The sequence below is a fragment of the Rhinolophus ferrumequinum genome, chromosome 5, assembly GCF_004115265.2.
Source record: "Rhinolophus ferrumequinum isolate MPI-CBG mRhiFer1 chromosome 5, mRhiFer1_v1.p, whole genome shotgun sequence".
Lineage (NCBI taxonomy): Eukaryota > Metazoa > Chordata > Mammalia > Chiroptera > Rhinolophidae > Rhinolophus > Rhinolophus ferrumequinum.
In genome coordinates this window covers 78741954-78757260 of record NC_046288.1, presented here as the reverse complement: position 1 = coordinate 78757260, position 15307 = coordinate 78741954, and the positions used below count along the sequence as shown (strand labels likewise).

General features: G+C 40.0%; 1 protein-coding gene across 1 annotated transcript in view; it reads left to right on the top strand.

The window, feature by feature from the left end:
• The window catches only part of CC2D2A (coiled-coil and C2 domain containing 2A), a 112947-nt gene that overhangs the window by 84888 nt on the left and 12752 nt on the right, over positions 1-15307 (top strand). The window contains exons 30-32 of the mRNA XM_033106645.1: positions 4441-4644; positions 11956-12045; positions 13829-13942. Of these exons, the coding sequence (XP_032962536.1) occupies positions 4441-4644; positions 11956-12045; positions 13829-13942 (408 nt within the window). The remainder of the gene's footprint in view (positions 1-4440; positions 4645-11955; positions 12046-13828; positions 13943-15307) is intronic.

The window sequence follows — 15307 nt, the reverse complement described above, 5'->3', positions numbered from 1 at the left end:
GAAACAAATAAATTGTGCATAAGAACTCTAATTTTGAACAGCTCTAGAAAAAAAAAGACAGAGACATAGTTTCCAGAACTCCCATTTGTTAGTAACTGTTTCCTACCCTTCAGTTAGGAGGGTACGCCGTGCTGGTGCGGCATTGAGACTTACTGCCCTCATTGGATTTGGAAGAAAATACAATCATGACCTCTGTAATTATAAACTCATACAGTAATAATAATCACTACCAGCAGCATGTGCTGAGTTTTGACTCTGTCCTGAGCACTATGTCAGACATTTGGCACGTCTTCTCTCCTTTAATACTCCCAGCTGTCTTGTAAGGTGGGTCTCCAGTTCAGAGATAAGAAAAACAAAGCTCAGCTTACCCAGCTTCACCCAGGCGGTAAATGGCAGAGCTAACAACTAAATGTCTGCCTGATTAAATCGTATATATTCAGCATATATTTACTGAGCATCTTCTATGTCACAGGTGATTTTTAGGCACTGGGGATACAGCAGCCTAGAAAAGCAGATAAAAATTCCTCGCAGCTTACATTCATGTAAGCCCGAGGTGTTAAGTATTGAGCTGTACTGAATAGATCATCATGCTGCCCCTTTACCCATTGTAATTAAGACTCAGATGGAGATTTTTTTTTAATGAGCATATTTCTCTGTTTCTTTTTCAGCATTACAATTTGGTTCACAGAGGAAAATACTATCCTTATTTCCCATTTACAAGGCATTTACAGAGAACATGAAGGATTATAGGAAAAACAAATCTGAAATTCAAATTAATTTTATACGCTAGCCTTTGTCACTATTGTGACAAATGTGTTCTCTAGAAAACACGTTACAATATATTACATTTCAAAATATTTCTAGAAAGGGAAAGCTATTCGGAATGTTTTTCTTCATGTATAAACTCAAGGGAAAGTCAACAAGCACGTTTTACACAGAAAACTGTTCTCAGACAAAAGAGGATTTTGCAGTTTGTGTGTATTCTGAACATAAGAAAAAGTGGTCAGCTAGTACTCCATCTGGAGGTGAGCTTCCAAACTTTGTGAAAGCTGATTTGTTGTGACTGTGGCTGAAAGACTGAAATCAGACCCTTTGGCACTTGGCACATTTCACAGGCACTGGCCTTCTATTACAGAATTTTTAAGAGATCTCCAGGGCTCTGAAATGCAGTTCCAAGTCTTGTAGCCTTTTTTCCCCTGAAGCCAGATAACTGGGCTGTCCGTTGGCTGCATTTGGGGGCATCTCATTGCCCTATTGTGGCTGTAGGAAGCGTTTCTCGTAGACCTCTAAAATGAAGCCAGAAGTGCCTGAAAAGCCAGATTCTTTGACACTTTCTGATAAGGAAGACATGTGGACTGACAGGTCCCTGACGCCCTAAACATAGGGGCAGAAAACACCCCTCAGTGCTGACTCTTCAGCTTATTCAGGGAAGAGCAGCCCTCACCCTAAAATAATAGGGACCAAAACCTGACATCGTTTTACCACTTACAGTAACTTCCAGGGTTAGTGGGTTAGTCTTCCCTCCACCATCATCCCATACGGAACCACACCATATGATTTTTTTAAAGGTATTTACTCATGGAATTTTCTAAAAAATCAGTAGCAACTCCCGAAACTCTGATTTTAACATCCCCTACTTTACATTGTCTTGGTAAAAACAAGTTTTTAAAAATAGATTATTTCTGTTAATAAAGTCTTCCTCTTGTTTCTTTTTTTTTCCTTCTTGCTTCTGAGAGATGAGTGACATGCTTAAAAAGGTACCAAGTATTTTGTTTTACCATTCATCAGTCAATAATTATTAGGCTTTAATTAGCTGCTTTTGTCTCCTGCCACGTTACGGATGCTAATGTATGTGTGATCCCTTAGCAATGAACTACAGACGTCTGCTGTTCCCCGCAGAATGTCCAGCTTTGTCTTTTGGCCCATTTCATTTTGTCAGAAAGATTCCTATTTAGCTTTGAATCTAGGAAGTCATAGGTCTGAATGTCACTGCATGCTGGGAGCTACTGCCACTCTTTCCAAGTCTATAAAACCCATGAGCTGCTTCTTACAGAGACAGTGTGTTTGTGATGGTTATTTCTGATGAGTGGAGCTGTCACAATCTAGGTATTCAAAGGGAGTATAAACTCATTCACCTTCCTGTAAGTGTTTACATTAATCTAGGGGTCAAAGAATCGAGCCAGTTAAGAATCTTCCAAAGTTCATGTTGAATCAAGTTGTGAATTTGTCAGTTCCACCTTAATTTGTTTCATAATAAAATGACCCAAATTCTTTTAGTACTGAGCTTTTGTTGGCACTTCTTAGATTACCAACACAGCATACTACTCCTTAAATTACTGTTTCACGCCACGAAATGGCATCCCAGTGGCCTAAATAAGTATTAATGACCACTGATACTTATTCAGTGTTTGCCTTGTACATGCTAGGTGCAGAGGAGCACAGAATGATTCAAATACGGGCCCTGCTCTCTAGAAGCACGAGTTCCAGAGTCAAAATACACAACAGAACATCGAGGTCCAAGTGGTAGCAAATGTTTCGACACACTTTTTTCAACATGGACGGCCAATAGTACTGAGTCAAGATGTTTGCTGTTCTTTCTGGGCCATGCCTACGGCTGCCTCTCTTCAGGGCTCCCACACACAGTGTTTATCCCCACGGAATCTCTGCTCAAGTATTTTAAGTACCTGCTTGCTTACTGATGTTCTTCTCTGGATTAGAAATTCTTTAAGGGGACTATTTCATACGCATTTATCCAGAGTGCCTGGAACTTTTTAGACTCTCAGCAACATTTTTCAAATAATTGGATGGAAAAGTAAATGAGTGAGTTTAAAGGAAACAGGGCTGAATTTTACTGGGTACTTTTTTTTCACTTTGTTTGAGTAATTCTCCGTCTTTCTAAAATTACATTTCTGGCTTGACAATTCTACCCTAGGAGTCTGTGGCACACCCATACCAAAGCCTTTTAAACTCACCTTTTTCATTTATTTATATATTCATCATAACACCTATCACATAGCTACCATGTCTTGGCACTATGCTGAGCGGTGGGTGATTAAATGATGATGATGATAAGATCCCTATGTCAAGGGGACATCCCACGAGAATATATAGGCGTTTGGAGATGCTCTGTCCTACCTCACCCACACAACGGCTATCCTAATTTCTCAGGGTACAGAAATCAAATTAGAAACAGGAGCCATGGTCCAGCTCCAATATAAAAGAAATCAAGAGTAATGAGGATATTCTCTATTCTAGTGGAAGTCATAAAAGGTAATGGGACGTTTTCCATTCACTCATTCGTTCACTCAACAATATTTGTTAAAACTCACTATGTGCCAGGTGGTATTCATGGTACTGGAGATAAAAAACAAGAGAAAAACAAAATCCCTGACTTCAGAAATCTTACTCTATGGAGGAGACAGAGTAAATAAACATATCAAATGTCAGTGATTTTAAATAGTAAAATAAAATAAGAGAGATGAGGGGGATAGCAGAGAATGAGGGGGATAGGATAGCTGGGAACATTTTTATCCTCAAAAAAAACAAAACAAAAATCTTTCAAGCACTGCCTAGAATCTAAATTCTACTTAAAAATTTTTTTCTAATAAAAATTTGAGTTTGTCCTGAAATCCTCTGAAATATAAGCAGCAATGCATATATTTTTATACTAAGCAACAAAAATATTGCTAAAAACATTTAAATGTCTGCTTTTTTTCATGCTATTTTCTAGTAATGGCTTGAGGGAGGAAAAAAAAATGACATGACTAAAGGAAATTGAAATGTGTTCTATTTCGTCTGCTTTGAGTTGCTTTAAAAAGTCTGGGAATTGGTAGCTCATTTTGGATCAGAGAACCACCTAAAATAACTATTATACATTTAATGTTTCTAGTTCTGCTTCCTTTTTCCTTGTGAGCCATTACTATTATTTATTACATTGATTATAGATCCAGAACTTTTTAACACATCCACGTGTTTGTAAATTTGTTATCCATTTAATGTGAGTTGCTTACGCTTTGCATTTGAGATTTTAGACTTCTAAGCCCCTCTGCCTTCTAAAACGGACATCAAAATACACACAAAGCTTTGCTTGGTAAAAACAAAACAAAACACTATTGCTTGGTTTCGTCCATCAAAATTAGTACCTCATAGTTTCATTTTATAGGTTGTCTTATTAACCCAATAGTTTCTGTATGGCTGCTTGCCTGTGGACTACTTTCTTTCACTCCTGTTGAATATATCTTAAGTATTTCATGAATCTAATTTTTAGATTATAAATATAATTAAATAAAGCTGCAGGGACAGCAGGGCATGACAATGTTGTAAGGGGTCACTTAATCCCCCTTCCTGAAGCTCACACTTAGTTCATGTTGCCGATGGGAACGAGTTTTACTGTATCTCCTGTAATCATACATAAACTCCATGGAGTCTTTCTTTTTGAAGTTTGATTCTCAGGAAGATGAGAAATTGCTTCAAGCAACAGAGAAGTTTCAAGCTGAATGTGCCTTGAAGTTTCCAAACCGTCAGTGCCTCACAACAGTGATTGACATAACGGGGAAGACTGTCTTTGTCACGCGTTATCTGAAGCCTTTAAACCCTGCGCAGGAACTCCTTAATGCCTGTCCCAACAACCCACAAGCAACAGCAGTAAGTATTTCATAGCTCATCAGGGCTGGTGCTACAAGTGTGTTAAAAGTTCCGTATATTGCCGTCTTAATTACCATATTTCACAACTTAAGAAAGTAACTATATCAAGATCATTAGTGATTAAAGTAATGATTAAATCTTTGTTAGTACCAGGAGGCTTAAGTTCTTTAGAAGAGTCTGAAGGTACCAGAGAGGATAATAATCTGTAGTTCACTCTTTCAACAAACCATCCCGGACATTATATTGGGTGCTGGAAAATTAATATTTAGAAAATTGTCTACACATTCACAATGGCTTACAGGAACATGTTTTCATTATGTCTTGTCAAATACTTCACTAGGATTTGAGCCTAGGCCTCTGACTTCAGAACTCGTGCACTTTCTACTGTACTAAGATAACTATTCAGTATTATGCTTAATGCTATAAGCATTATTGAATTCAAATTAAGCAACAGGGATTTCCAGTATTTAAGTATGTACAGCATTAGGCCATCACCACAAAGCACATCCATACTGGACCATTAAAAATGCATGCACCATTCTGTGGGCAGAGTATCACACTCGGCACAACATCACATGCACAGAAGCCCTATGTCCTTCAGTGAGTACTGTAACCCATAACTGTCTTTGGAGAGTGGACAGTATAGGGAGTAATTGCTGCTAATATGTCATTAACACAGTAATTTAGGAACAGGGCAATGATATATCTATTTGCAGATGTAAGTTCATAAAAAAAAAAAAAAAAAAACAAGAAACCTTGTGTTCCACATTTCATTTCCTTTTTTTATTAATCGATTTTGATTAAAAACCATAATAGGGACTTCTATTCCCTGTAGCATAGATGTGCAGAAAAATTCTCCCAGTAGAGGACATTTAAGAGTGATGAATAAAATACTTAAAACATTTTTAAAATCATGGCTGAAATACGAAGAGACAGGAAACAACAAGAAAGCAAGTTTCCACAAGAGGGAGGGTTTGAAATAGTGTTTTCTCTGAGGGTGCCTACAGCTGGATTTCATGACCTACGGGCTGTTGGAGAAGGAGAGAGCACAGGGGTGAGAACAGGTTGCAAGGCTGAATTAGAGGCTCAGCTACAGTTAGGACTCCTGGAGAATATCATCAGTGGGCAAACCAGGAAATACTGCCCTGCAGAAGGAATCCTACCTGTCCCAGCCTTGACTCTGGATGGAAGAGAAAACAAGAAAAGTCTCTCCTGTGAATTCCTAATCATGAAGCTGTATTTATTCACATGTGGGCCGGAAATTTATACTACCTATAAGACCCAAAAGAACTTCAAATGAAAATTTGATTGAAAGTGTTCCCTGTTGGCAGTGCCCGACATCCCTGTCAACAGCAAACACAAATCCTTCTAAAAGAACGCCCTTTAAACTCTGCCTCAGAAAAATTCCACAGAAAATGTTGCAAGCAACATGAACATATAAAAGAAGAAATAATGAAGAAATAAGTCACCATGAAGAAGGTAAGAGTTAGCAGAAACAGCCAACTGCAGAATCAGGCCACAAAGACTGCAGAAATTAGAATGATCAGATTCAGAATATAAAATAGATATATTTAATAAGCTTAAGGAATCTAGGGAATTGAATATATAATAAAAGAGCAACGGACTATCAGAATTGGCAGGGAGATTGTTACAATCTGTAGAAATAAAAGATGGTATAGTTAAAATTAGAAATTAAACAAGCAGGTTAAACAAAACATTAAATTCAGAGTTAAAATACATACAGTTAAGTACAGAAAGAACTACTGAACTAGAATACATATTCAAATAAATTACTTGATATATAGCATAAAAACAGAAAAAAAATGGAACACAACATGGTTAAGAGACATGGAGGATGGCAGGAAGAGGACCAAATTGTGTATAAAAGGAGAAAAGCAATATTTAAAGAGAAAGAGCTGAGAATATTCAGATTTGATGAAAGACAAGAATCCTGATTCAAGTGAATCCTGAGCAAGATAAGTAAAATGAAATGAAAATCAAGGCACATTATAGGGAACTACAAAGATAATATTCATCTTAACAGCAGCTCAAGAGTAAACACAGATTATCTACAAAAGAAAATGGCTAAACCAATAGACTTTTCAGTTACACAAACGAAAGCCAGAAAATGAGTATCTTCAAAAGGCAGAAAGAAAATAGTCATCAAACTAGTAATTTATAGCCAATGAAACTATCTTTCCCACAAACATTGGGAGAATTTACAACCAAAAGATTCTCACTTAAGAAATTTCTTTAAAATATACTTCAAAGAGAAGGAAGTCTCTTAGAAAATCCTAGACCCAACACAGAATGCTAGGTAAAAAAAGGGGGAGAGGGAAATTTGTGATTAAATGTTAACAAGCATTGTCTTCATAGCAATAACAACAGCAATATGAGTGAAAAATCAGGATAGAACAGAAATTTTGAAAAAAATACATATATGGCAGGACAGGATTGATGAGGGTGATTTAATCTGGGCAAAGACATTTACTAACTTTAGAATTTAATTCAAATATTCACATTGAAATTTCTAGAACAACCATTTAAAAGAAAAAGAAAAGTGAATATAGGATTTTTCCAGTCAAGATGGCAGAGTAGGTAAACGCTGTGCTCACCTCCTCTCAGGACCACATCAATTACAAGTCAACCACATAACAACCATTATCGCCTGAAAATCGCCTGAAGTGTAGCTGAACTGAAGCCCTACAACTAAGGACATACAGAAGAAGCCACCTCAAGGCTGGTAGGAGGGGGAGAGACACAGAACAGGCTCGTCTCACACCCACGTGTGACCAGTAAAAATCAGGAGGGATATCTTGGCTGTGGAGGTCCTCTCTGGAGGACTGAGAGGTCCCAGCCCCATGCCAGGCTCCTCAGCCCAAGGTTCCAGTGCCGGGGAAAGAAGTCCCCACAACTTCTGGTTGTGAAAACAAGCGGAGATTGTGGCTGAGTGAGATGGAGGGAGGCTTGGGTCCCAGGTGCTCTGATTAAAGGGACCATGCAGAGACTTACTTGCTGATGGACTTACTTGCTCTGAGCTCCAGCACTGGGGCAATGGCTTGAAAGGTGCCAGGGACATACAGAGAGGAACTGAAATGCCTGGCTTCAGCGCAAGGGCTGGAGGGGCAGCTTTCTGCTGGACAGAGGAGCTGGCAGAAGCCAGTTTCTTTGTTGAGCATTCCTCCCTCCCTGCATGCAGACACAGGTGGCTGCTGTGTCTGATGTTCAATCTGTCTATCACCTTTCGTCTGCCCTGTCCTACTGATTCCCAGAGACCAAAGCGATACATCCAAGGCCACTTCCAGTGGCTTTCCCATACAAACAACTTGTCTTAGCTCATGCTGAGAACTTTCATAAAATTTCTCAAAGGTTCACAAAAACCCAAATAAGCAGTATCTGTCTTCGGCATGTTTGTACCTCTGGCTGAGCAGCCCTAAGCCCACACTAGCGACAGCCAGCCTTGGTTCACAGCTTGGCCTCTTGAAGCACCTCTAAGTCCAGTGCAGTCGGTGGCTATCTGTGGATTGCTACATAAGATCATTCTACTAAGACTGGGGGGCATAGCACTCCTACCTAACACATAGAAACAAACACAGGGAGCCAGCCAAAATGGGGAGACAAAGAAACATTTCCCAAATAAAAGATCAAAACAAAGCTCCAGAAAAAGAAGTAAACAAAATGGAGACAAGCAATCTACCAGACGCAGAGTTCCAAACACTAGTTATTAGGATGCTTAGTGATCTCAGAGAACTTCAACAAAGAGAGAGAAAGCATAAAATTGAAGATAGAAAGAAATAAAGAAATAAAGTGTGGGGACAGAGCCCCAAAAAGCAATTTCCAGGCTCTCGGCCTCACATAGAAAGGTGCTGGCTCAGGTAGTAAATGGCCATCGACTGTGATCAAATGGCCATCACCTGTGGCTAGTTGGCCATCAGCTGTAACCAGTGAGCCATTAGCCATGAATATAACTGCCGTGGCTGGGCTAGCAGGAAAAAAAAGGGGGCTAGCAAGAAGATGGTGGCTGAGCCTGCAAGCGGCACAGTGAGGGTTGAGAATTGTGTGGCTCCTGTTTCCTGTGTCTCCAACCCAGCCGCTAGCGAGAATATAGAGATATGACTCCCCTACTTATGGCTCCGTGGGTGTTCCTTTTTGGCCTAGCCATATCCTGCGTTCTTGTGTGGGGAGTGGGACCAGAGACCCTGCAGGCCGTCCTGCGTGACACTTGGCGTAGTCGGCAGGATCCCCTGCAGGCCGCCCTGCACGACACCCCACATGACATAAAGAATAAGTGAAATGAAAAATATACTCAAGAGAATCAACAGATTAGATGAACCAGAGGATCAAATCAGCAATTTAGAAGATAAAGTAGCAGGAAGACCTGCACACAGCTTTCATGAGCAGCACAATGGTGAATTGCAAGAGATCCAAAATGGTGGAGTAAACACTATGTCTGCTTCCTTTCATGAACAAATTAAAATCACAACTAAATTATACAACAGTCAACCTGGAGAACCATCTGAAGTCTGGCTGAACATAAGTTTTCTAACTAAGGATATAAAGAAGCCACGTCGAGCCTGGCAGGAGGGACGGAGACTCCGAAACTGGCTAACATCAAACCTCCAGGTGGCGGTTGAGAACCGTGAGGGATATCTCAGCTGCTGAGGTCCTCCCAGAGGAGCGAGGGACCCCAGCCCACACGAGCATCCCCAGCCCAGAGTACTGGTGCCGGGAAGAGGAGCCCTCACATCTGGCTGTGAAAAGCATAGGGGATTCCGACCGTCCAGGTGAGATGAAGGCAATGGAAAACCCAGGCATCCTCTTAAAGGTCCCACACAGACTCCCTCATTCCCACGCACTCACCTTGGGTTCCAGCGGAGGGACAATAACTCGAGGGTTGTCGGAGACATACAGGGAGCAGTGGGGGACAGTCTGGGTAGTGTTGCTTCAGGTTGAGGGCTGGAGGACAGTCGCCATTTCCCTGTGAGGCGTCCTCCTCCCAGGCAGCCAGCAGGTGGGCGCCATCTTTCCTGTGTTGAGCCCGCCCCCATGTGGCCAAATCTGAATCTGATTGGTCTAGTGAGTTCTGCAGCTCCAACCTGCTGACTCACTGGTATCCTTCCCAACCAACTCCCCCAATGCCAGGGGCACTTTCTCCAAAAGCAGCCAGCCCCGCCCAAACTGCACTCTTTCTTGGAAAACTGTCAGTCTGACAGACCCCAGGTGTGTGGTGACTGGTATCAGTGTGCTCTGAGACTTTTGCTGAGTCGCTTCAGGCTCAGCACTGGCACCAAACCAGAATTTACATTAACCTCAAGCCCACAACTCTTCCCACTCTAGGGACTCCCTGAGACTGCTTCACCCAATTTGTGTACCACACAAGGCTTTATCAGTGCCTGAACCTTAAGGGAGCTGGCAGGTGGCAGTGGGCCTCGGATGTCCTGGTATTTTGCAGAGCTACCCTAGACCTGGTACTGATGGCAGACATCCTCAGTTTGCAGTGTGGCCTCTTCCGACGTGCCTCCAGGGTTAGCACAGGCAACGAACAATCGTGGATTGATTTTTAGCTCTTACCAGGTAGTCCCCAGCTGGTCACAGGCAGTGGCTGACCTGGGCTTGCAACGGAGCCCTTCCCAAGAGGCCCCAGAAACAACGTACTTGGAGGTTGGCTTCAGACCACAGTACAACACCACCCAATTAACTCCAGAAGCAGGACATACAAAGGGCAGTTTCAACAGGCACCAGAGCCGGCTGGGGTGAATCCGACTCAGTGGGATAAATCCCACACACAGCAGCCTGTAAGCTGTGGATGTGGCCAAACCCCACAGCCAATGAGCCTGAGGGTCAATCCCACCTACTGACGTACCAATAGCAATCACGGCTCAACTATAACAGAAGGGCACACACAAGCTACACAAGATATACTCCTGAAGCACCCGGCTCAGGTGACCAGGAAGACAGTGCTACTGGGCCCACAGAGCACCTACTACATAAGGCCACCCAGCCAAGACTGGGGGACATAGCATATCTACCTAATATACAGAATCAAAATACATATGCCAAAATGAGGAAACAAAGAAATACATCCCAAATGAAAAAACAGGAGAAAACTCCAGAAAAACAACAAATAGAGGCAAGCAGCCTACCAGATACAGAGTTCAAAACAATTGTTTTAAGGCTGCTCAAGGAACTCAGTGAGAACTTCAACAAAGACAGAGCAAGCATGAAAAAGGACACAGAAACAATAAAAAAGAACCAGTCATAAGTGAAGAATACAATAACTGAAATGAAGAAGAATGCCTAGAAGAAATCACCAGCAAAAGTTATAAAGAACAATAAATTTGACCACATCAAAACTGAGAACTTGGGCTAGCCAAAAAATACCACAAAGTAAGTGAAAAGACAAACAAATGAGAAACAAGAACTCATAGACACAGACAATAGTTTAGTGGTTACCAGAGGGTTAGGGGGTTGGGGGGTGGGAGATGAGGGTAAGGGAGATCAAATATATGGTGATGGAAGGATAACTGACTCTGGGTGGTGAACACACAATGGGATTTATAGATGATGTGATACAGAATTGTACACCTGAAATCTATGTAATTTTACTAACAATTGTCACCCAATAAATTAAAAAAAAAAAAAGACAAGCCACAAATCAGGATAGATACTACAACATAGATAATAGAAAAAGGAATAGTAGCTAGAATGTATTTTTAAAATACCTACAAATCAGTAAGAAAATGTGCAAAATACTTAAACAGAAATTTGCATAAGTGGAAACATGAAAGGTCAATAAGCATATGAAAAGATCTTCAACCTCCTTAGAAATTATAGAAATATGTGTTATAACCACAATGATGCCCTGATCTTGGTTTCTAAATACTATTGCCCTCTAAAAGGAACCAGGGCTCCTTGAGAAATGTCTGCTTTGAAGACTGAGCTAGAGAAGACATAAGATGACCCTGGAAAGTCTTGTTATACCATGGAGTAAGAAAGTGCAAATAATAATAATAATAATAATAATAATAATAATAATAATAATAAAGACATTTCCAAGAGACACAGGAACCAGTTTCTTCATCTGTCAAAAGTAGATTGTAATAACAATGACCTTCCTCATAGGGTATTTGGAGATTAAATGAGATAATATCAATACACTTGTGAGCATGCATTTCAATTTTGCACACATAAACATTTGTGATATATGAAACTTGCTTGCAAGAAATGAGGTAGAGGTTCCAGCTTTCTATTTTATTCTATTTTATTTTATGAGAAATTGTTTTTTTAAAGCTGATTTTTTTAAAAAAACAGGAACTGTTGGCTCGGTATGTGTCATTGATTCCTTTCTTGCCTGACACTGTTTCATTTGCTGGCATCTGTGACTTGTGGAGCACATCTGATGTAAGTAGTTCTTCCCACAGATATACTAGCTTGAGCTGACTTCATTGAATATTAGCTAAATGGCTTCCAACTTTCATTAGTCATTATCAAAATCTACTTGAGCTAAATTCTGAAGTAGTTTTTTCTTTCTGGTTCAATTTGCCCAAAGTTCAGAAGTTAAAAAGTATTTGCACAAAGAATAAGAAAAGAAACACTTCAGATGTCTTAATGCTGATTTATGCTCTCAGTAATACCTTAACAATATCCCAGTTTTATTCACTTTTTAAAAATCAAAATTACACCCTATATTACATTTTGGAAATTAAAAGTTCCTTAATTTGTGGGCTTCTTCAGGCATGGCATTATTCTATTCATCCAGAATGTGTTTCTTGGTCACCTACCACATATCAGACACCGTACTTAGTTCTGGCTGTGAGCCAAAGAAACATGGCCTCTGCCCTCTGGAACTTACAATCGATATATGCTACATATTTCCAAGTGGATCTTCAGTGGGATGAAGCAAACCTCCATCACTGTATTCATTCTGCCTCTGGATCTCATGTTGTACTGTGTTTGCATAAAATTAGATGGTATTATATAATTACTTTTGAAAGATAGCTCTAAACCAAAGAAATTGAAGTACACTTTCCATTTTTTTTATTCTCCATTTTTTAATCTATTTTGGCAACATAATGTTAACAATTTTAGAGATAAAATTTCCACAGCCTGGAGACATCTATAAGATGTAAAAAAAAAAATAGAATAGTCCATGTACTCTAGAAACAGACTGGCTTTACCGTTCCTAGGTACTACTCCATCTCCCTGAGCCTCCACTTTGTCGTCTGTAAAATGGACTTATAAGAGTACCTCCCTCAAAGGTTTGTTCTAGAGTTAAGTCAACGTGCTTAAAACACTGTGGGGGTGTGCGGGGGAGGTATGAATAGGTGGAGCACACATGATTTTTAGGACAGTGAAAAATGCTCTGTGTGATACCAGAAAGATGGATATGTGTCATTACACAGAGGATGCCAAAAAATATATACACGTTTTAAGAAAGGAAAAAACTGTATTGAAATTGTAATACTCAATATGTACCAATAACAGAAGATGAATACAAGTCACGTTTGACTTCTGTAATTACAAGAGGTGCTCAAAGTGGTTACCATCAGCATAATTTTAATAGGCTTTTCCTTTCTTAAAATGTGTATACATTTTTTTAGCACCCTCTGTATATTTATCAAAAACCCATAGAATGTACACCACCAGAGTGAACTCTTATCTATGTAAACTATAGACTTTGGGTCATTTTGATGTGTCAGTGTAGGTTTACCAATCGTAACAAATGCCCCACTCTGGTGGGGTATGTTGGTAACGAGGGGGCTGTGTGTGGGCAGAAAGGGAGTATATGGGAAATCTCTGTACCTCCCTCCCAACTTTTCTGTTAACTTGAAATTTCTCTAAAAACAGTCTGTTAAAAAAGTGTTCAGTACATAATGAGCTGAAAAGTAAATGAAAAGTAAAACTTTGAAATTTGTCTCTCCCACCCCACAGTGCTAATTGATTTTAGAAATCCATGTCATCCATGTCCACTAAAAGTGGTGTTTGTGTGTGTGTGTGTGTGTGTGTGTGTGTGTGTGTGTGTGTGTGTGTGTTTAATGAACTAAAACACAGTACCAAAATTTGGAAACATTTTTACAAATAGATCTTATATTTTAAGGCACTAATTTTAACAATGACTTTTTATAATCCTGTACAGCCAATCCAGAATGAAAGTCAATGCAACATAATTTTCTTTTTTTGTCAGCAATTTCTTGATCTCCTGGCAGGAGATGAAGAAGAGCATGCAGTATTACTCTGTAATTATTTTCTCTCCCTGGGTAAAAAGGCCTGGCTCGTGATGGGCAATGCCATTCCAGAGGTAAGACCACGTGTGCTGGCTCTAACAGAGTATAGTTGTCTAACAGGGTCGTGGTGTGTTCCCGATCATAAACAGGACTTATTTTCATAATGATCCTTTGAGTTGCACAGTGTGGCCCAGAGGTTCCAGAATAGGCAGACAGAACCAGTGATGAGACACAAAATGGTTTTCAGTGGTACCCGACTACCGAGCCCTACACAATGCTTTAGACTGGTTTGTTTGGTTGGCTGGTTGTTATTGTTTTGTTTTGTTTTGTTTTCTTTTTTGGCAAATCTGAATCCTTTACCACCCAAAGCCCCCACCTAGATCTGTCCTTTTAGTATGAGTGTCCTCCTATCCAAGTTACTAAGAATTCTGATTTGCTCCGTGATCTAGTGTTATTCATGCCAAGGAGTGAAGAGGATCAGAAGTGGGGCAAGTTTAGAGACCTCTCCTGTCACTCCCACTGCTTCGAGAGGCATCTGCTACTCACCTGGTGGGCAAAGGGAGCAACACATAACCACAGGAATAAAGAAAAGAATGTTAGCAGCTATATTTTGATATTATCATTGTTATTTTTATTAGATTGGAGACTTAGTGACTATAGAATTTGTTTCCCTGCCCACTGCAACTACCCCTACATTTTGGGCACATTGGAGTAATCTGGGGTACAAGTTTAGAAAGTTCACATGGACTGAAGCAGCTTATCCAAAGAGTGTTTCAAAAAGAAGGCTATGAGGCTCTAGGCATCCTCTAGAAATTAAATAGCACAAGTCCTGCTAGGCAGATAGTATCATATCTGAATCCTAATTCATTTTCCATCATTATCTTCCAGATAGCCTGGTACAAGGAAAAGAACACTGGGCTAGGAAGTCACAAGCCTGGGTTTCAGGCTCGAATGCCCACTCCTCATGAGCTGTATGACTCTAAGAAAGTCACTTCACAACTCAACTTTATAAGGAAATTGGGATAATTTTTGCCCTGCCTTCCCCGGAAGGCTATTGTGAGAATCAAATGAAATCATACATGAGCAATAAATGAATAGATGCTCACAGTAAAAAAAGAATCCAATAATATAAAAGTATTCTCAGTAAAATGTTAAGTCCTTCTTCAGGCTCCAATCCTCAATCCCACCCACTCCTCACATGTAGTCGCTGTTGAGAGTTGGTTTGTGCCCTCTCAAATCATCTTCTATGCATTTACATAATTACAAAGGTATATCAGGTATTAGTCACTGGATTAGAAATAAAGTATTCAGACATAATCAGCCTTCTAAATACCCGAAAGACAATCTTACTTATGCTAAAAAGAAAATGCAATGACTGCTTTTTTTTCCTTAAACCCATTTTCTTTGTTCCGTCCTATTTCTTTCTTATATAACTTTTT